Source organism: Arvicanthis niloticus, chromosome 1 (genome assembly GCF_011762505.2).
Source record: "Arvicanthis niloticus isolate mArvNil1 chromosome 1, mArvNil1.pat.X, whole genome shotgun sequence".
In the NCBI taxonomy this organism is placed as follows: domain Eukaryota; kingdom Metazoa; phylum Chordata; class Mammalia; order Rodentia; family Muridae; genus Arvicanthis; species Arvicanthis niloticus.
The window spans coordinates 110,874,606-110,897,029 of NC_047658.1; the positions used below are offsets into that span (position 1 = coordinate 110,874,606).

General features: G+C 50.3%; 1 protein-coding gene across 3 annotated transcripts in view; it reads right to left on the reverse strand.

The window, feature by feature from the left end:
- The window catches only part of Cttn (cortactin), a 35,768-nt gene continuing 13,344 nt past the window's right edge, over nucleotides 1–22,424 (reverse strand). Inside the window, exons 7-18 of one of the 3 annotated variants that reach the window (XM_034500254.2) lie at nucleotides 21,184–21,238; nucleotides 19,499–19,609; nucleotides 17,301–17,411; nucleotides 16,768–16,878; nucleotides 15,830–15,940; nucleotides 14,514–14,569; nucleotides 10,911–10,980; nucleotides 7,127–7,275; nucleotides 5,217–5,300; nucleotides 4,002–4,167; nucleotides 2,255–2,326; nucleotides 1–1,399 (exon numbers count right to left, since the gene is read on the reverse strand). In XM_034500254.2, coding sequence (XP_034356145.1) covers nucleotides 1,263–1,399; nucleotides 2,255–2,326; nucleotides 4,002–4,167; nucleotides 5,217–5,300; nucleotides 7,127–7,275; nucleotides 10,911–10,980; nucleotides 14,514–14,569; nucleotides 15,830–15,940; nucleotides 16,768–16,878; nucleotides 17,301–17,411; nucleotides 19,499–19,609; nucleotides 21,184–21,238 — 1,233 coding nt within the window. In that variant the 3' untranslated portion in view covers nucleotides 1–1,262. The remainder of the gene's footprint in view (nucleotides 1,400–2,254; nucleotides 2,327–4,001; nucleotides 4,168–5,216; nucleotides 5,301–7,126; nucleotides 7,276–10,910; nucleotides 10,981–14,513; nucleotides 14,570–15,829; nucleotides 15,941–16,767; nucleotides 16,879–17,300; nucleotides 17,412–19,498; nucleotides 19,610–21,183; nucleotides 21,239–22,424) is intronic. The other 2 variants (XM_034500280.2, XM_034500289.2) reach the window with 2 other exon arrangements.

Sequence of the window (22,424 nt, forward strand, 5' to 3'; positions counted from 1 at the left end):
TGGATCAAAAAAAGTTTATTCTGAATATTTAATTTAAAAAAATTCCATACCTATGAGGTGTGCTACAGAATTCCAGATTGTAATTCATATAGAAAACCTGACCTAACAACGGAAAGGCGAGGATTCTGCAGGAAAGCACATGGGGAGAAAACGGGCATCAATCCTCATGTGTCCCAGAGGCGGGGACTCGTCTACAAGGACATGCTGTTCGCCTGACTGTGCATAACCAGTGTGGTCCAGCCTCCTGGTGTCTCAGACACTTGAAAGCATCTTAGGGACAGTTGCTCAAGGAAGCTGGGGAGGCACCCAGGTGGGAGCATCAGTTCACTAAGTCCCGTGTTCGGCCACATCAATCCATCAGCTGACTATAATTGAACGTATTTGGCAAAAAGAACACAGCTCCCTATAGGGAGCATGCTTCTAGAAGCTTGCAGGGAGAAGGTATCTATCTGCCTGCCCAGCCAAGTGGCTGGCCATACAGCACACTGCAGGCTGCTCAGGGGTCATGAGCAGGTCCAAGACCCCCTCCCCACGCCTCCCGTGTTGCAGGCCAAGCCCAGCATAAGCTGCCAGCACATCTCTGAGATGCACTTTGTGCTATAGGCCTCGAATGCAGATGGGAGAAGGTAACACTGCAGGGCAAGGCAGGAGAAAGGGACTGGGGTGTCAGGGGTGGTACGAAGATGAGCTGAGATGAGGAGATAGAATAAAGGAAACTTGGGGTCCTGGTCTAAGTGGTCAGGACTGACGGATACAACTTCCCTTGCAGTGTCACCGCTCCAGGACCTCACTTTCCTTTAGTCCCCTTTCCTCTTCTTCCAAACACTGGACCCCAGAGAGCCTCCTCACCGAGTGGCCACTCCAGGAGCACTGTCTCCATCCTGGGAACCCGACTGTCATGGCATGGGGGAGGTGGGCACAAGACCACATATACCACCAACCTCAGGAGAAGCGCAACCCCTAAAGTGGCTACATACCATAGTCAGCTTGGCAAAAAAAAAAAACAAAAAACACCTGGGATAGCTGAAAGTAATCACCCATGTTCTTTGTGAACATGATCATCAGACATTAGCAAATTCTGTGGTAGGACATGCCCCAAAGCATCAGCAGACATATTAAATATAAAGGCAATATGTATATTCCCCTTCCCACCTTCAGAAAAAGAACAAAAACAGAAACGGAAGCAGAAACCAACTCAAACACACGCAGATGCTCTGTAGTGTGAACCCTGTGCTGGTGCTGGTAGGTTCTGGGTGGCCGCCCTACTGCCTCAGCTCCACATAGTTGGCCGGGAAGAGCCCATATCTGCCCTTGCACACCCCACGCCACCAGCCGTCGTCAATCATTTCTATGTTGGTGATGATGTCATCAGGGTCAAAGGAGATTTCATCGTCGCCAGCTAGGGAGAGCAGAAAGAGATTCGGATGGGATCGTCATCTGACCATGGAGACTGAGACCTAAGACACCCACCTGGCAGGGGAGAGGGTTGTGGAGAGGGCCTTCACTGTTAAGACACTTGACAAGGAGGGCAGAGAGGGCTACTAAGATTATACATGAAAATTTAGACTCTAGAAAGATGTGAGGTGATGGCCCAAAAGTCACAGAACCCATGTGTGTACAGAAAATACATGCCAGGTCTCTGTTCAGAAAGAGAGAGGACTAGCAGAGCCCTCTCTCCATCTGGGCCTTGGGGCCTGAGGATTTGAGGGAGTCCTGCTATGCATCCCATAAAACAGTGCTCAAGTAATAAGGGACTAAGCCAGGAGGAATGGACGTGCTGACGTGACAGAGAGGGGCCACACTGGTTCTAAGTCCTCCTGTGTGTGGCATCTGCACTGGAGAGTGGGGTATGTTCCTGTGGAACCCTGTCCCCAGCCCACACAGCGGGTCTGTGACTAAGGGGGCTCTGTAGCTCTAGATCCTCAAGGCTTCAGAAGATGAGAAACAAAGGGGTGGGCACAGACATGGGCATCCCTGGCATCATCCCAGGTAACACCTGTAAAGTTACTTCAAGATACACTGTAGAAATTGTACCCAGGCACAGTAAAGTCCACCTAAGGTGTCAGCCACTGGGAAAACTGAGGCACGATCGTTTAAGCCTGGGAGTTCAAGGTCAGACTGGGTAGCAGACCCTGGTTCAAAACCAAGCATAAAACAGCCTGTACTCGTTCCCAGAACTGGTCTGGGGGGAGTGGCTGTGAACTTCACCCTGGGGAGGGACATCTGTGCCCGCAGGCCACGGACAGCGCCTTACCAGCCTGGTAGTCATACAGGGCGATGGCTGTGATGCCCAGGTCACTCTCATACCCATCGTAGGTGTCATCCTCTGTAAGAAAGCAGAACTGCTGAGCAACGGTCAGGACCCGCAAGCATACTGCCCAAGGACTGAGGAGAAACTTGCTAAAAGAGAGACCTCTTCACATCAGCTGGGTTCCTATGTGGCAGGGATTGGGATGGAGGGACCAGATACCTCCTAGAAACAAAAGGACTTAGTTGGGTGCCGGTGGGGTGGTGCACACCTTTATTAGAAGGCAGAGTCAGGTGGATCTCTGTGTTCAAGGCCAGTCTCATTTACAGAGTGAATTTTAGGACAGCCAGAGCTGCACAGAGAAATCCTATCTCTATGGAGGGGGGAAAAAAAAAGGAAAAGAATAAACAACAACAAAAACAACTCATAAGGCATTTTCTTATTTAGTGACTGATGGGAAGGGCTCAACCCATGTGGGTGATGGTGCCATCCCTGGGCTAGCAATGCTGAGTTCCATAAGAAAGCAGGCTGGTCAAGTCAGTAAGCAGCACTCCTCCCCTCTCCATGGCCTCTGGATCAGCTCCTGCCTCCACAATCCTGCCCTATTTGAGTTCCTGTTCTGACTTCCTTCAGTAATGGACAGTGATGTGGACGTGTAAGCTGAATAAACCCTTTCTTCCCCAACTGTTTTGGTCATTCATTGTGTTTCATCACATCAGTAGAAAACCTGACTACGACAGGTTTTGGCTTTCAAGAGAAGAGCTTAGACACCAACTCTGACACATACAGGAAGTATGGCCACATGGACAAGTAACAAGTAGGCCAGCCTGGGCTACACACTGAATGAGGCTGTAGTGGTTTAAATAAGAAATACCTCATATGCCTGCACACTTAGTTACCAGGGAGTGGGACTAGGAGGTGCTGCCTTGCTGGAGAAAGTATGCCACTGAAGGTGGGCTTTGAGGTTTCAAAAGCCCAAGCCAGGTCCCAGCATTGCCCCTCCCCACCTGCCTTAGGATCAGGACATAACTCTCAACTACTTTTTCAGCACCATGCTGCCATGCCTGCTGCCGCCATGCTCCTGACATCATGATAATGCACTAAGCCTCTGAAACTGTAAGCAAGCCCCAATTAAATGCCTTATAAGAAGTGCCTTGGTCACAGTGTCTTTTCACAGTAATAGAACAGTGACTAAGACAGAGACTGAAACATGCCCCCCCCCCCCCAAAATACCAAAAAGCCAAAATGTCTGACGTCACAAACTCAAGAGGAAGAATGACAGAGCAATGGAGGTTCAGCATCAAAGGCTAAGAGCAGCTAAAGTGCTCAGCACCCACCCAGACGCTGCTACAGGGGCTGAAGAACTCGCCTGGTCTAGTGTCTTATTAGAACCTCATCCTCCAAGCAAACATGTAGCTCCCTGTCTGTCTGCTAGGCACTGGCCCATCTGCAGAGCATGGGGATGTGGCCTTTGAGGTGGTTGGGTAACAGGCAGAGCCCCCAAGGGAGGACTCACCAGGACAGCAGATCCTCACTGAAGCCTTAACATTCACACAGCACAGAATGGCCCTTCCCAGGACTCCAGGATAGAATGCACTACTGTGTCTAAACTTCTCCAATCCAAGGGCTGACCCAGAACTCACATTCCTGGGCAATCAGACAGCAGGCCAAACCCCTCTGAGGAGCACACTGAAGGGGAAGACGTCTCAGGAATCCTCCCTTCCCCGGGCATGGCTAGAGTCAGATCCAGTACCTGCTTGGTAGTGGCCAGGAGCCTCTGTGCTCTCGTAAACAGGCTCTGACGTGTAGGCTAGGTCTTGCTGGCTGCTGGCCTCAGGAACGCCTGCAGCCTCGGTGCTGTACTCAGGCTCAGGTTCGCTACCTCGGTAGCTTGGCTCGGCTTTGAACGGAGCTGCATCCTGGGGAGAGACACACAGCCATCTATCACAGGACCTCCGTGGACAGAAGAGCCCCACTCACAAGTAGTCAGGCAAAAAATGGGAGCTTCATGCCCAGAGAGTGGGGACAGAAGCTTCCCGTGGGGGTTAGCCAGGCAGAGCAAGCTGCCACAGCTCAAGAAGATCACTCAGGTCCAGGAGCAGTCCCATGTGGCAAGATGGTGGCAGACAGAGCCTACTGCAATGCTAACAGTGTTTCTGTTGTGGTGGCTGGACATTGGACCCTGCCCCATCTTCCCACTAAAGTATCTCAGGTACTTCCCTTGGCTCCTGGTCCCAGATGATATGCTAGACACAAGACCTGTCCCTGTCCCTGTCCCTAGCCTCAACAAAGAGCCAGTGTTCCAGCACCTGGCCTAACAGGAGGTACTGCTTATGTAGGTAGGTATGCTTCTGCTGGCTGGGCCGCTTACTACAAGGCCATATCCACTGAAAAGTTTTGCAGGGGAAGGCTGACTGCATGCAGGGTAAGAAACAAAGGTGTTCAAAGAGATGAATCCTGGTGGTGAATAGGTCATGGTCGCCGGAGCCCTAGTCATGGTCCATGTGCACAATAGAACCCATGAGCAATGTTACCTAGCTAATGGAAGGGCAGTACATGAGGACTGGCTGGGGTCCATGAGATGTGTCTGTGGACAGAGAGGCTTAGTTCAGTGAGGGATCCCTGAGTCCAGGCAGAGTACGGGATGAGGCAAGGACTCTACAAAGCTTCATGTGAGAGGGCCACAAGGACCAGAGAACAAGAGGCTAAGAAAGAATACTGTCGCAGGCCAAGGGAGAGTTCATTCCAGAGGGAGCACGGTCAGGACAACCAAATACTGAGCATGCAGCATTTACTAACCTCCCAGAAGCCACAGGAAGAAGAAGGCCATGGTGTTCTGGGCTGCCCAAAGGTGAAAACAGCCAACCTGAGGTGGGGGGGAGGGGGTACCTTGCTCCAGGGACACAGAAGAGGAGGGTGTCAGGAGTCTGAAAGTCTAGGGCAGCCAACTGGACACGTGACTACCCACCTCATAGATGGGGCTGGAGGGTGGTCTGTCTTCAGCTGGCTGAGGGGATGCAGGGGGTGTCTGCTTCTTGGCTCTGGCTTGCTCCTAAGACAGAAGGACAGCAATCGCATGGTTACCCAGACTGCCTGAAAGTCAAGTCTGCAGCTTTGTAAGGGGTGGCACCCAGTTGGGAGAGTAGAAAGTACTGCTGGGAGAATAGAAAGCACTGACCACTGGGTCACACAGCCATGCCTTCTCGAGGACTCTGGCCTGTGGTACTCCTGTATCACAAGGTGGGAAGATGCACTTAGATGTGCAGTGGACAGGGACACTGGGCAGAGGTACAGAGGTGGCATCAAGCAGCCACTCCATCTGGCCCTCAGCTCACTTCCAAACTTGGGCTCTGACCCAAAGCTACCATGGGCGAAGAGTTTCAGGGACCTTTGAGTGGGTAGATATTTTCTGAACATTGAGGAGACATGACCCCTGAGGGTTGACCTCCATAGAGTATCCCCAAGCAAAATCCTAGTCCCCAGGACTGCAACAGAAGACAGAAACAGAGGCAGTGAGTGGACCACAGCTGGGCAACATCCCTCAGGATCCCTGGTCTTCAGGGCTGTGGCATCAAGTATGAGGTGTTCTAACTACTTGGGGAGCAAGCTCAGACAGTAGCATGGGAAACTTATTAAGATCCACATGTCCCCACAGGAGATGTTCAAGGTCGCAGTCAGGCCCCAGAGACAGGACTTAACCTCACCTATTCACTTTACATCCTCTCTCTACTCTTCTATGTTGGGGGAACAATGGTCACACTGTGTGCTCTTGAGAGAAAAACCATAAAGACTCTAGCACAGTCTTTGCAACCAAAGAGCTGTCTGTCCTATGCCACTACAACAGCTGTGGCAATCACCAAAGATGAGGCACCCCAGGCATTGGTGTTCCTGTGCATCCGAGGGCAAGACGGATCTGGATGGTTCAAGTCTCTAACACAATGAGGAAGCCTGGCTGCTGAGTTAGCCCATTTGTGACAATAGGCTGTAAGGCTTGCCCCGGCACTCCTTATACCCAGTTGGGTGCCAAAAAGGGCCCTCACTGTCAAATGTAGGTTTAATGTCACATAGAACCTGAAGCACAAGGGGGTCAGGTCTAGTCTCGTCAGCTCAAAACTGATAGGAAAAGATGATATAAGAAATGAGGTGAGCAGAACAGAAAAGCCTCACATAACACAAGAATCAGCATCAAGAGAATCTAACACCAGAAATCAACAGTGATCCAGAACCACAGGACCAAGTCAGCCTGAAGAAATTTCTATAATGGAGACAGAATGTTGTGGGATGGCACACGTGCACCGTGGATAAACAGAACCTAAGGTGTGAACCCTCACTCTGAGACAGGGCCTCTATAGGGAGATGTACACTTTATAAACTCATGGTCATTTCTACATGTGGCCGCATTTCTGAGACGTACTACACTGGGGGTCCATTGTCTGAGCCCCTGCTCTCAGTGTCATCTGAAACTGCACACCATCCCCTGACCCCACATCTTCCTCTGTGGGGTCTCAACCCCAACATCTCCTTGGGAGGAAGTGTTCATCAGTTTTACAACCTATCTGCAGAGCCATCTCCAACATACACATGTGGCCTCAGGGAAAGGATGAGCGCTGAAGGTGTCCAGATAGTGGGTGAGCATGTAAGCAAGCCTTCCTACTGTACCAGCCCCTCCTGAATCTAGCCGGGAGCAAATTAACTCCTCTCATTGGCAAGCAAGCGAGCATATCGTATACACCTCAGGGCGGAGCCCTGCCCCCACGCCTGCTCCCTCTACTCCCAGCAGTAACTAGAGTGACAGAAAGGACCTTCCTCCCACAGCGCCCTGCTGCTGCAGACTCAGAGATGCCGAGGCTCTGGGACAGACACGGCATCATTACTCACTTCCAGCTTCCTTCGCGCCTCCTCTTGTTCCTGCCTTTCTTTGGCCATCCGCTGAGCTCTCTCGGCTTCTGCCTTCCGCCTGTCCTCCTGCTCTCTCTCCTTTGCCAGGTTTTCAAAGTTAGCACGGATATTACTGGTTTTGCTGGTCACTGGAGGAAAGAGAGGACACGTCTGTCTTAGAACACCCCACCAGGACAAAAGCCACACCAGGGTGACCTTACAGCAAAGTCATCCTCACGCAAGGAGACCTACAGAGCACTGTCGGCTCACCCAGGCCATCACACACAAAGCCCAAGGGAGACTGATGGGCCTTAGAAGGCCTGGGTCTGCACCAGAGTTAAGCTAGACACTGTTATAGCTTAGCACCACAGACTCGGGCTGAATGAAGCAATAGCTAAGTTCTGTAACCAGGAAGGACAGGATATGGCTCAGAAGAAGTTCCCCAGTGAGGAGCTGCGGTGTGGCTCAGTGACAGAGCCCTTGCCTGACATACACAAGGGACCAGGTTCCATCCCTGGCACCACAGGGGAGGAAAAAAGACAGGAGCAGGAGCAGGAAGGATGTCAGGCTTGAGCAGCGTGAGCCTGTCTCGGGGGCAGGCTGACTGCACCCCTGAGCCCACAAGTGAACAGCCCTGTTCTCAGAACACCATTTTCCCAAACATGACAGGAAGTAGGTTTGAGTGTCTGGCAGGTATTTCCTCCAAGGTGAGCCTCTCTGGTATGGAAAAGCCATTGCTGAGCCAAGTGCGGTGGTGCAAACATGTCATCCTAGCACTGAAGAGACTCAGGCAAAGGACCAGGAGCTCCAGGCAGACTGGGCTACACGAGACCCTATCTCAAAACAAAACAGAAAAACAGAAACAAACAAACAAATACATAATAAACAAGGAAAAAACGTATTGCTGTTGGTCAAGCGTGACACCTGGGTTGGCCAGGTGTCATAACACACACCTGGGATCTCAGTGCTTAAATCAAGACTGTGGTAGGAGAATGACTTTAAGCCCAAGGGCACCCTGAGCTAATCAGTGGGCTCAGGGCTGGCCTGGGATACAGAGTAGAACCCTGTCTACAAAGACAAATGCAAAAAATAAAAACATTTTAAAATCTGGAGTTTTGGACATTTGTGACTGCTACCATGGTATGCTGGCTACCTTTATGTCAACCTGATGCAAGTTAGAGTCGTTGCAGAGGAGGGACCCTGAGAGTACTATTGGCACAGGACACACCAAGACCAAGTTCTCAGCACAGAGGAGACTGATTTGCCCCAGGGGGACAAAGGGCAGGGAAAAAGAGACAGAGGCTGGTCAGTGGTAGCACACGCCTTTAATCCCAGCACTTGGGAGGCAGAGGCAGGTGGATTTCTGAGTTCAAGGCTGGCAGTGAGTTCCAGGACAGCCAGGGCTACAGAGAAACCCTGTCTTGAAAAACCAAAAGAGACAGAGACAGAGAATGAGGGGGAAGTGAACAGGAACAAGGGAAGGGGGGAGGGATATTTGCCCTGAGGACTGCCTCTGGATAGGCAGGAAACAGACAAGGCCCATATACCTGTATGCAGGCAATGGCAGATTATAAAGGAAACAAGGGAACCCCGTCAGGATGGGTTGGCTTATTTTGATTGGATGGTTTGATCAGTATAGCATTTTGATGGCTGGAACTTGACGGTCAACCTCAGGAGGAGGAAGTAGCCAAATAAGAGAATAGGCCTTGGTAGCTGGCTTTAAGAATGTGATCTAATAATGGTTTAGCAAGGGAAAGGGAGGGGGACAGGGACCGGGCAAGACCTGCCAGAGCCATGTTTGTCATGCTCAGGCCTACTAGATCCTTGCAGGGTCTCAACCTAGAAAACGCCTCCATAAGATCAGGCTGTAGCTGGGCAGGGCTGGCGCACACCTTTATTCTCAGTGCTTGGGAGGCAGAGTGAGTTCTGGTCTACCGAGTGAGTTCTGGGACAGCCATGGATACACAGGGAACCCTGCCTCAAAAACAACAACAACAACAACAAAACCCAGGCTTCAGGTAAGCTCTGGGGCATTTTCTTAATTAGTGATTGATGGAGGAAGGCCCGGCCCACTGTGCTGGACCATCCCTGGGCAGGTGATCTTGGGTTCTATAAGAAAGCAGGCTCAGCAAGCCATGATGAGCAAGCCACTATGCAGCATCCTCCATGGCCTCTGACTCAGCTTCTGCCTCCAGGTTCCTGCCCTGCTCGAGTTCCTGTCCCGACTTCCTTCAGTGATGAACAGTGATATGAAAGCATAAGCCAAAACCCTTTCCTCCCCAAGTTGTACTGGTTATGGTGTTTCACCACAGGAATGGCATCCCTATTAATACGATTATGACAGTTGTCATTTAAAGGCTTTGAGATGGCTGACAGACTGTAGGAAAGGGCTCTACAGTTGAGTTGCAGGCTTAATTCAGATATCTGGTAGTAGTGAGTTTTGGAATTTTGGTTTCTTTAAAAAACACAAAAATATTATAAAAATGTTTTTGTTTTAATCCCAGGTGTGGGATATGGGCGGCTTCCGACTGCCTGTGGCAGCTGACTATGATTTACCTCGTGCTCTAGCAGAGGCATGGTTTTGTCAGCTGCAGACAGTTTCTGTGATTGTGTGATATGTGGAATTCTGGGAATTTTTCAGAGGATATAAAAATGATAGAAGACCAATAGGTGGGGCTGTCATTCAGGGGGTTGGTTGTAGTTAGTAGTCATGCTCAAAGAAGAAGCAAGAAGAAATACATTAAATTCTTGGATCTCTCTCTCTCCCTTCTGTCATCCTCTGTCTCTTAACTAGTGATGAAGGTGAAGCTGGGAGGGCAGGGGGAAGATGTGTGATGAGGGGTGGGAAAAAGAAGAAGCCACAAAGTATCAAAGGGCAGCTGCATCTAGTACTGAATCCAGACAAGGTGCAGGGAGCGGGCTGCTGGGTGAGCAAGCCTCCGGAAAGGTTCAGAGACCACAGCCCAGGGGAACCCCCAGCCCTGTGGAACCACAGCCCACAGAGCTCCCCGAGAGCATCCTCTGCCCTGCCTAGCAGTCAGTCCTGTTCCCTTGTAAGGGCTGAGCATGCAGGGGAAGCCTGTGGTCCTATGACAATGCCACCCTGTTCAGAGGCCTGACACAGACTAATTCCATATTGTATTCTCTGTGTAAGAGCCTCAGTCTCATTGTTTGAAAACCATTTTGTTTACTCTTTCCTCTTTTTGAGACAGGATCTCACTCTACAGTTCAAGCTGGCCCAAGCCTCAGTTCATAACCCATACTGGCCTTGAACTTGTGGCAAGCCTCCTGCCTCAGTCTCCCAAATGCTGAGACTACAGTCATATCCCACCATGTCTGGACCCTTGTAATATGAGACAAAGTAGATATCAATAAAACAAGTGGTACCTCCAGAGGCCTTTGCAAAAGGGCCTGATGGCTTTCATAGTATCAGAATGGGCCAAGAACTGATCCTGTGTTTGCCATGGCCAATAGTCACCACTTCCTGGTGTGAATTGAAATTTCTATCCTATATGCAAACGGCACTCTCTAGATGCATCTCACTCCTCACACGCCCAGCAGACAACTGAAAGGACATGTTTCTGAGCCACCGGTCAAAAGCTGTAGGTGAGAGGAGTGGGTTCAGGGGATACATGTAGGTTGCCCCAGAACCTGGTCACCAGCACCTCTCACCAATACTCCACAGGGTGAGGCCTTCCCCTTAGCCAGGCCTAGGAGACCACAGGGCACCAACACTGTACCCCACGAACCACACAGTGCTTTCAGACCACCAGGACTCACTCACCAGCCTCAATTGGGACAGTCTTCTGATAGGCAGACGGCACCTGGACCACTTCTTCAAAGGTGGATGCGTTCTATGGAGACAGAGAGGAGTCAGGGAGTCCTTACTGTCCCCACTCCTTCACAGCTGGGGCAGCTGTAACCTAGAGAATGTGAGGGGCCCTCCTCAACTTTCAAAACACGCTCACAACACAGAGCTCTTGCCCCATCCTGTACTCTACAGATTCACTGGGGTTTGGCTTTCCTTCCACAGACACACTGATTACCCTGCAGTTGCACACTCCTGAATTTAGAACGTGAGTCACTGTGGGTCACAGGCTCACCTTGCCAGGCCCCCTTCTTGGAATAGGCTGTCTCAACTTCCCACACCCATGCTTACAGGCTCCAGAATTACTCTGGTAGAGATGGAGAAAGCCAGCGGCCGACCTAAGCACAGGCCGATAGGGTCCTAACACCAACAACAGTCTCAGCCATGTGGCTTCTAAAAGGAAATTCAGGGTTCAGGGCATTCACTGTTCCCAACACATGCCACATGAAGAAGGGAGGCCAAAGGTGGTCCAGAGGCCTCTCCCCAGTGAGAGTAGTGTCCTTTAACTCAGTTGACTCCAGATGGGTTACAGTCAACTTGACCCTCCCCACTAGCCCTAGTGCCCATCTCCCTCCTATGGGTAAGCTGGACCGTGAAAGATGAACTAGTACCCTGTTTGATCTCCTTACGGTGCCACTCCCAGCTGAGAGCCCCCAGAGCTGTGCCTCTCAGCTACCCTCACTACCCTTTTTCTTCTTCCCAGACACCTTGCCCCTAAACCTGACCCCATCCTGCTCTTCCAGAACAACCCTCACCTAGTTGTTTCGGAGGTTGCTGTCTGATCTGCAATAGCCTGAAGGAACCCTGATCCATCTCCACACCTTCCGCTTCCTTCTCACTCCTGCCTTCCTTCACCCCCTTTTTCCTAAAGTGTGCTGGGATGATACTTAGGGCTTCCCCAACCCTAAGCCAGCTTTACCTCTGAGCCATCCCCAGCCCCAGCCCAGCTTCTTGACCCCATTCCCAATTTCCTGAGTCTCCTTCTCCTCAGCCCTCGATCCATCCTGCCCATGTCAGCCCTCATTCCTCCTTCTCCACAGAGCCTGGCTCTGGAGCCCAACAAGGTTGGCTACTCTTGTCCCTGGGACACTTGTAGCGGCACAAACCACCATAGAGAGACACTTTCCTCTCTAGGAGAGGACAGGCTGGTATCAAGGTTACTACCTTATCCTAGTCACTACAAGAACGAACCACTGCTCTTGGAAAAGCCTTGTGGCATAGCTGGGGCCCTGATCCTACCCTACAGTCCCTTGGGCTTCTCCACAGGACAATAGACAGAGGGAAAATGGCCATGCCTGGCTGGCAGGAGGGGGAGAGATGAGATAATTCTAACCACATCATTTCCGGATTCCAAGTGCAGAAGGTCAGCGGTCACCATCTTCACCATCACCACTAACCACAGATACCACAACTTCCTCAATGCCAGCCTCTGACTAACACACTTAGTTCCTCATGTCCTCTGCCATAGGGCTCTCAGCCACCAGACACCTGGTCTCCTGCCACCTCACCCAGCCTCCTTGCTCAGTCTATTCTGACTGGCAGAGGTGAAACCCTGAGGGGTGCCCCTCAGTATGCTGCATGGCCCTCCCCTGCCACTGAGGCAGCCCTGTGCATCCTGGCTGCCTAGGGCCTTATTACCCTCATCTTTTCTACCCAAGTCCCCCAACTCTGCAAGGCTCCACCACTGCCTCGAGTAACACCGAGCCCCACCTCTGCTCTGTCAAGTGCTGGGGTTACAGGTGCGTGCAGCTATATCTGGATTCAGGTTCCTCCAGTAACGGACAGGCTGCATGTTCCGTAGGCTTCCCAGGGCCTTCCCCACAGCAGGAAACAGATTTTCCACCCTCACTCTTCCATATCTGTGGTGACCGTGTTCCCAAACCAGGCTCCTGTCACATCCTCTGCTTCACTGTCACTGACCATCTTTGCAGGTGAGCTCCTATCTCCCCTCAAAACTTTGCCCAGGGACCAATGAGAGGGTTCACTGTGCAAAGGCACTTGCCTTCAAGCCCAACGACTTGAGTTCAATCCCTGGGACCCACATGATAGAAACCAACTCACACAAGTTGTCCTTTGACTACCAAGTATACTCGATGGCAGATATATGTGCACACACGTACACACACACCTACGTATACACATGCATACACATAATGATTTGGTTTTTATTTTGTTTTGGAGACAGGGTTTCTCTGTAAAGACCTGGCTATCCTGAAACTCTCTGTAGACCAGACTGGCCTTGAACTCAGGGATCTGCCTGCCTATGCAGCCTGAGCACTGGGATTAAAGGTGTGCGCCACCACCTGGCTACATATAATCATAAACTCAGTTCATCTGGCTTCCTTGGGTCCAATTAGCTCAAGCCACCAGCTTTGCTCTCAAGTCCTCCTATGAGATATGTTGGTGACATGGGGGATGTCTAGGGTGGAGCCAACCACACTGAGCTGAGTCTAAAGGAAGAACAACTCTGTGGATGATCCACGCATGCCATCTGTGACCATAGCCAAGGATAGGAGGGAAGACTGGCATCTGTGCAGCTGAGAAGACGCAGCTCACCTCAGGCGGAGGAAAGCAGGCCTGCCAGGCTGCTGGAGAACCCACAGAGCTGTCTAGCAATAGCTTTCCCCACCACTGGCTGACATACTAAACAATTCTTTCACCAGCTCACAGCTGACCCCACAGGGTCCCGGAACTGACTAAAAGCAACAACAGGCTGATGAGGGGATCTGCAGAGAGGGAACAACCTGTTACCACAGGAACATGCTTTCATGCCTAAAAGATAATGCTGGACAAGATGGCACCAATTCCAAACTCAGGAGGCCGAGGCAGAAGCATCTCAAGTCCCAGGCCAGCTTAGGTGGCACAGCAAGACCCTATCTGAAGGAACAAGTGAAAGAGGGTATGGTAAGGCCCAGTATGTCCCAGCTGCTGGCCAACTGCAACAAGACTGGTAGTCCAACTCTCTGTCTGTGGTAACAGACAGTGACTAAAAGTGTACACTAAGCTCTTCCAGAACTGGTTCTTGCCTGCCTTTCTGCTAATAATTAAAAGTTCAAATAGAAGGGCTGGAGAGATGGCTCAGAGGTTAAGAGTGCTGGCTGCTCTTCCAAAGATCCTGAGTTTAATTCTCAGCAACCACATGGTGCCTCATAACCATGTATAATGAGATCTGGTGCCCTCTTCTGGTGTGCAGGCATACGTGCAGGCAGAACACTGTATACGTAATTTAAAAAATCATTAAAAAAAAAAATGTCAAATAGTCCCCAAGACACTTGTATCAAGCACCTGGGTTTCACCCAAGACCCCTCCCACTAACTGCTGTGCTGTGACCAAGTACTCAGCTTGCTTGGCCTCAGCCTCAAGTGAAACAGAATGAACCCATACATGACGTATGCAGGGTTCCCAGGTAGCCACTCCAGGGCCATGGAATGACACATGCCTAATGTTGCTGGACAGACCTCCATGTTCGGAGCCAAGATCCCTCGGAAGGACATCCCCACCATAGCTCATCAGCCTTACCTTGTCCATCCGATCCTTCTGAACCCCATACTTCCCGCCGAATCCTTTGGCATAGTCTAAAAGGTAGCAAAGGCAAGACTTACGTGAGGCTGAGGACAGGAGAGCAGTGGCAGGTACATGCGCATGGATTCACAAACAGCCCGGGGACACAAACCAGAGCAGAGGGATGTGAAAGCTGCCCGCGGACAGGCTCTTCTGGCAAAGCCAGCTGTCTAACCACAGTGCCCAGTGCAGGCAGGGAGCAGGAGAGGTGTGGGCATGCTTCCAGGAATGGGGACAGGGAGGGAATGGGCGGCAGGCCTGCGGGAAGGAAGCCAAGGAGGGAGGACATAGGACAGGCCTTTGCAGTGCACACTTCTATAGCACAGTCTTCACACCAGCCAGGGCCTTATTCTCATCTGCTTCCCGGGCGCCTGTTCTACTGGGCGCTAATTAGAGGCCCCACCGTGGTTTGTTCTCTTGCTTTTTAAAAGAAAAACAAAACAAAACAAAAACAAAAAAAAAAAAAAACACCTCTGTGTGGAAATGCCACCAGACAAATATGTCTGTCGCTGCCACACACAAACACATAAAAGTGACAGTCATGCAGCCTTGACATCACAGGAACCAATGGTCACCTCCACACAATCTGCTGGCATCTGGGAGCCTACAGCCCACCCTGACCTCTTAAGGAGAGAAAAACTGCAATAGCTTCTGAGATCCCCAGGGCATGCTTCCACCTGCCTGTATCAGCCACACAGTGTGCACTAAGGTGAGGCTCCGAGTAAGGACAAATACTACACACAGTTGGTGTGGTCGGAAAAACAAAACAAACACACACACAAAACAGTGTACACCTGGCCAAAAAAACCCCAAAAAACAATAACAAAAGCAACAAAACCCCACACCACTGTAAACAAAGACACAGGGAGCGAGCACATAAAACGGGTCTTTCATTCTCCATGACCCCAGTGTGTAGTTAGCATCAGGTCTGGGAGAAGGAGTACATCCAACCCCCTGTGGGTCAGAGGTGATAGGGAGGCGCTCAGAGACTCAGTGCTGGGGGTCAGCAGCAATGAGGGCAGGGGTGTCCGCTGTGGATACTACACCAACCTGGCCTGCAGAGTGCCTCCTAACCTGAACCCAAAAGGTCGGAGTAAAAAAAGAACAGGAAAAGGACTGAGCTCCAGGATGTTGCTCTAGCATGACACTGAGTGGAGGTCATCACTGACAACTGGTGGCACAGGGAACTGTCCCAGGCACTGCGGTAAACCCTGAAGTCTGCTCCAAGTCAGCTGCACTGCAAGGGCTGGTGGGAGGAGGCAGGGGAACTGTGCCTTGCTGGGACTCGTGCTTGGCCAATCTCTCCTTGTAATCAAACCCCACAGCGGAGGAGTCCTGCCTCTCGGACTGAACACCAAATTTGCCTCCGAAACCAGTCTTATAGTCTGGAGATCCACGTGAGACAGTGAGGAACATGACCGAGAGAGGAAACAGCGAGGTTAGAATCACTTTAGCACGAGCAATGGTCAAGTACATCACTTTAGACAGTAAGAGCTCTGACCTGGGCCTAGTGATCTAACACTGACCAAAGTGTTAAGGAACAAGCTTAAAGGTCAGTAAACTTCAGCTGAGATGCAGAAGCAGGATCGGAACTGGATGGTGAAGTTTACTTAAAGCTACTCCAGGCTTCAAGGTCTGCCTGCAGGGCCTTGTCCAGGATGCAGACAGGAGAGGGACAGCAGAGGAGTTATCAGCCCCACTCCCTGTGCTGAAGGGACAGCTGGAGACAGCTACAGAGTTTTACCCTCCTCAAACCAGCTTTCCCTGGGACAGGGTTCCCACTGTGACAAGAAAAACTTCTAATTAAAGTGTGCAAGGATTTGAGGGAGGCTCAGATAGACAGAACCTGCCCAGCACAGACCAGGCCCCGGGGTTCCATCTCCAGGACTGCAAAAAGAAGTGTGCCTTCCACATACCACAGCCCACCTTATAAAGGAGAATCCAGGAACCTGGAGGACAAAGCCCCCTAAAGGGTGCCATAGTAACCAGGCTCCCAGGGGCTGCAGCCCTGGCATAGGGGTTGGAGGGGATCCCCCCGCCCCCCGTCATTTATGGGGATTTCTGGAACTAGGGGAAACATGGACAACTTCAGACTGTGAGAACAGAACTCAGACAGAAACACTGCTGACATAAAGCACGTGACTCACTGAGGAACAAACACGAGCTTCCCAGAGGGCCCTAAGGAAAACAGAGAGTGGGCTAGAGGAGGTACCTTTTTGGGATTCATGCAGCTGCAGCTTCTCCTGATGGTCCCAGCCAAGGGCACACTTGTCCTGTCTGTCTGTCTGCACACCAAACTTTCCTCCAAAGCCTTTTACATAGTCTGCATGCACAATAGAAAGCCATACCCTAGCATTACTGCACAGCCCAGGACAAAGAGGACGTGGGTTTCAGATGCAAGAAGACACACTTCACTAGACCCTGGCTGACACCCATCAGAGGCCCTTGAGATAACCACATCTTAGGAGTGCAGTTAAACAGGCAGGGCCAACGCATGCGGCCCTCGAGGCAGCGAGGTCTCATCACACACAGGCAGGCGTGCGTGACAGGACACTGCTAAAAGCAACACTGAGACTTAGGGTCAAAGATGAGGCCACTGTTTGAGTTCTTATGTAACCACAGGCTGGGACTGGCCACCTTAGGCTGACCATTTAAACTACTGCAGGTGACATTATTTTTGTCTTCTGTTGTGGCCACACCTGTCATCCTGGGAGGGGCTGGCTAGAGAAAGAAAGCAACAGGTACCTTTCTGGGATTCGTGCTTCTCTGTCTTGCCTTGATACTCAAAGCCCACAGCACTTTTATCCACCTTGTCCTTGTCAATCCCGTATTTGCCACCAAAACCTTTGGAGTAATCTGAAACAAGAACAGCACTGTAGGAAAAACTAGCAACAGGGTGGGTTAAAAGGCTGGGAGGGCCTGCCACAAAGTTTGAAGGCCAGAGTTCAATCCCTGGAACCCACATGGTACACAGTATAAGGAGAGAAACAACTCCTATAAAGGAGTACTCTGACCACCACACATGTGCACAGCTATACACATGCACAAAATAAACATAAAAAGTTACGCCAGCAACAGATCAAATGGACATGTTATATGGTCTTTAACAATGTACATTGTGGGCTGTCAAGATAGCTCAGCATCAAAGGCATTTATCACTAAGCAGATGACCTGAGCGCAATCCCTGGGATCAACATGCTGGGAAAAGAGAGACCAAGTGTGGTGGCTCATGCCTGTCTCCCAGCACTCAGGAGGCCAAAGCAGGAAAACTGCTGAGGATTGAAGTCAACAATGCCAATATACACTGAGTTCAAAGCTAGCCAGGGCTATAAAGTGAGGCCTTGGCAAAACAAACAAACAAACAAACAAACAAAAAACAACGAAATAAAATAAATTAAATAAATAAAAAATAAACAAAATAAATACACAAAAAGAAAAACAGAAAAGGGCTGGAGAGACAGCTCAGCAGTAAGAGTGCAAGACGCTCTTGCAGAGGACCAGAGTTCAGTCCCTAGCACCCACATGGTGGCTCACAACCATCTGTAATGGGATCTGATGACCTCTTCTGGCATTCAGGTGTTCATGCAGGCAGAGCATCATGTAAATAAGTAAATCTACAAAAAGGAGAAAGAGAGAGAGAAAGAAAGAAATCCAAGGGCTTCTTTTTGATGCAAGCTCTTGATTTTAAATACTGGTAAACACTAAACAGAACTAACACATGTGGGCACAAAAACCAAACAGCAGAAGACAGGCCACTGTGCAGAGGTCTGTAAACACCGTGCTGGCCTGCTCTTCACACAGCATGGAACGAGAAAGCCAGTATGGCCTAGTCGGGTCTTTTGGCAGAGTTTGTCATAATTATAGGGGTCTGGAGGATGTGGTGCTCAAATCCCGATTCTGTGCTCTGCCACTGAGCTACATTCCCAGCCCCTGCCCCCAAGTCAACCTGGACTATTCAGCTAAACCCAATCAATCTTCAAAAAAAAAAAAAAAAGAAAAAAAAAGAAAAAAAAAAAGAAAAAGAAGGGGTGGGGGTGGGATGGGGAACTTCAAGATGGCTCAGCAGGCACAAGTACAAGATAAGGTGCTTGCAAGGTCCAGACCAGCCTAGTTCCAAGACAGCCAGAGCTACACAATAAAGATCCTGTCTCAAACAACAAAACACAATAAGGTATTTGACACACAAGCCTGCTAACATCAGATCAATCCCTAAAAACCACAGAGAGGTTGAAGATGTGAGTCCACAAAGTTGTCCTCTGACATTCACACATGGCATGCTTCCCCCAACCCTCCCCATATGTGCGCAAACACACACACGCACACGCAGACTCACACCTGTGATTCAGGAGGCTGGGCAGGAAGATGGAGTCAAGTATGAGGCTGTATGGTGAGCTCCTGGCCTACAAAATGAGACCCTGTCTCAAAATACAGAGGCTCGAGAGCAGCAGCTCTCAACTATCCCAGGGCTGTGACCTTTAACACACTTCCTCATCTTGTGGTAACCCCAACCATAAATTATTTCTGTTGCTACTTCATAACTGTAATTTTGCTACTGTTATGAATTGTAATGTAAATATCTGATATGCAGGATATCTGCTATGTGACTCCTGTGAAAGGGTCATTCGACCCCAAGGGGCCACAACCCACAGGTTCAAAACTGCTGCACTGGAGAGAGGTTCAGTGGTTAAGAGGACCCTTTTTAGGCTCCTAACACCCACACAGCCACTCATAACCATCTATAAATGTATTTCCTCTTCCGGCTTCCACACAGAACACATATACATACATGTACGCAAAACACCCCCACACACCCATACACATCAAATAAAAATAAATAAGTCTAAAGAAAGCTGAAGTATGAAAAGATTAGAAGGAACACAGGAACAAAAAACAAACAAAAAAAGAGCACACTCATCCACAAAGGAGCTCAAGGCCCAGCCAACCTTTCTGTGACTCATGCTTCTCTGTCTTGCCCTGGTAGTCAAAGCCCACGGCACTCTTGTCTACACGGTCGGCTTGCACACCGTATTTGCCACCGAAGCCACTCGAGTAGTCTAAGGAGACAAGACAGCAATCAGCGTGAGTTAAGACTCCCAAGAGACACACACTATGTTTACTTGGAACACAGGGGTTGCATTCTTTAGATGACACTGGACACCTCTGCTGGGGAACCTTGTTATTAAGATAGCAATCCTCCATGACTGGATGGTTTTCTGAGCGCAAAATGGGGGACTCCCTTTCTCACTGGGGCATCCCTGTCTCTGTCTGAGAAAGTCCTTGAACACAAGTGGCTGGCCTTGGTTGGCTGTGCCTGAAAGGTGACCTTGTACAGAGGTCTCTGCAAGGCTACATAACTTAGCACACACATGCTACTCTGACTTCCTGCCCGCATGATAATTAGGTGCTGTGCTATAACCAATCAGCCCTTCTGCTCGCTTGCTGCCATGACCAATCAGCCCTTTTCCACCATACCCTAAAGACGCCTTAATATACCCCATCCCTAAAACAATAGACGCTTCTCACTGCAGCAGTCTACACAGGCCGTCCTGTACCCACTCAAGGCCGACCCCTGATCTTTGCCACTTCTGCTCCCTCCTCCCTTCAGGCTGCTGGCCAAGAGCCTCCAAGGAGGAAGCAGGGAGGGGCACAATCCTCAAACTCGGTGCAGACTTCAGCTCACATCCCACCATTGCAGGAGACTGTTTTGTATTGAGAGAATGAACTGGCCACAGCAGTTCACACTAGGAATCGCCAGCCTGGTCTATGGTGTGAGATCCTGCTTCAAGAAACCAAAGTCGGGGGCCACTGAGCCCATGGCATGGGAAAAGCTTGCCACCAAGCCTGATGATCCTTCCCCAGGATCCATGTGTCTAGGCTACAGAATGAGTCCCCATCTCAAAAATAAACAAAAATGATAATTCACAGTCAGGTGAAGTACCACATACCTGCAATTCCAGCACTCTATGAGGCTGAGGCAGGAGAATTGTTAAGTTCAACTGTTGAGTATCAATGTCATGATAGCATGACATTATCTTAAAAGAGATAAAACCAAACCACCGCAGCTGTCTACAGAGGGCACCCCACGCATAGTCAGGACTGAACCCTGCTCTTTGCCACTTCTGCTCCCTTTCTCCCTTCAGGCTGCTGGCCAAGAGCCTCAAAGGAGAAAATGAGGAGAGGCACAACCCTCAAACTTTGTGCAGACAATTCAGTTCACATCCTCCCGTACTGTAAAGAAACGATTTGACTTTTTTTTTTTTTTTTTTTTTTTTTTTTTTGCTTTCAAACAACAAAGAGGCTCCAGGGTCATGTGACATCATGAAAATCAATCAACACTCTCTTCCCCATGTTTCAGGGCACAGTATCAATAATACAGGCTCATAACTCTGGTTTCTGTCTTCCGGGAACATTAGCATTTGCTGTTCAGCCGCTATACCAGAGAGCTGACTAAGCTGTTCTGCCCATGTAAAGAGAAGGCAGCTTCCACTGGAGCCACCAGGCTCTATGTCTGCCACGGACAATGAGGACACAGACTCTTGCCACAGTCAGATGGCCCCAGAGCCCAGAGCCCAGAGAGGAGGCCTCCTTGCCTGTCCTCACTGCCAGGCTGCACCAGAACTCCCCTTACCTTTCTGGGAGGCATGCTTCTCCGTCTTCCCCTGGTATTCAAAGCCTACAGCAGACTGTGGGACAAAAACATAAGAGATGGGCACTTAAAACACCATGGAGATGACCCATCTGAACTCAGGGCACACAAAGAACCAAGCTTTTAGTTATGTGGTTAGGTGTGTGTGCCACACATACACAAAGGCCAGAGGCTGTCCAGTGTCCTGCTGTATCACTGTTTCCTTATGCCTCTGAGACGGTCTCACTGAACCAAGAGGTAGGCCGGTAGCCATCCTCCTGTCTCCTCTCCACTCCACACCAATACTGGGCCTGCTTGTTATGTGGATGCTGGGGTCCAAACACAAGTTCTCACTGCTATCTGAGTCGTCTCTACATCCTTGAGTGTTTGGATTTTTGTTTGTTAATATAGAGTCTCCCTGTGGCTCAGACTGACTTTAAACTCAGGGCAATCCTCCTGCCTCTGCCTCTCAGGTGCTGGGAATACAGGTGTGAGCCAGGCTTAAACAATGTTGCTTTCTGACCTTTGGCTTCATAGTCAAACTACAAACCCAATCATCACTGCCTGGGTCTGTGTGTGCAGTACCCTCCATCCCCTGCAGGTTCTCTCCTTGGCTGACTTGTTCCAGGCATAGCATGCTGATCTGGAATTAATTCCCCTGCCACACAGTCTTCCTGAACAAGCTTTACTGAGAACATTAACAAGATGGCAGGCCTGCCCTCAGCGTCCACTCTGCTTCCTGTGTGACTCAGAGGTGGGACTCTGCACCTCCCACACCTCAGACACGATGGTCAGACCCTGCTACTATGTCTTAGAGTTAGGATGCACACTGAAAACAGTGTGTTTCCCTGCTCCATTGGCAGCCACAAGCGGGAGAATCAGAACAGTCTCAGGCTTACTTCAGAGCCTCCCAACAAACCCATGCTGAGGGAGGGTTCTGCCTGTCAATCATATCCATCCAGGGAAGACAATGAAAAAGGTCCCTGATGGCATACCATAGCTGAGTCAGAAGCTAAGCACACAGGGAGGCCTGTAGTAAGTACACTGAGGCCTATTACTCCATGTCACTGCCTAGTCCCCACTGGATGGTCAGCACCCCTCACTTAGGTCAGAGCAGCAAGCATCAGAGACGTTCATTTAAGTTCTTACCTAGACACCCTTCCTGCAGTCCCACGGGGTCGGAGGGTACCTGTGCACCACTGCACTGGCTCAAAAGGGCAGCCACAAGTGCAGCCTGAGACTGT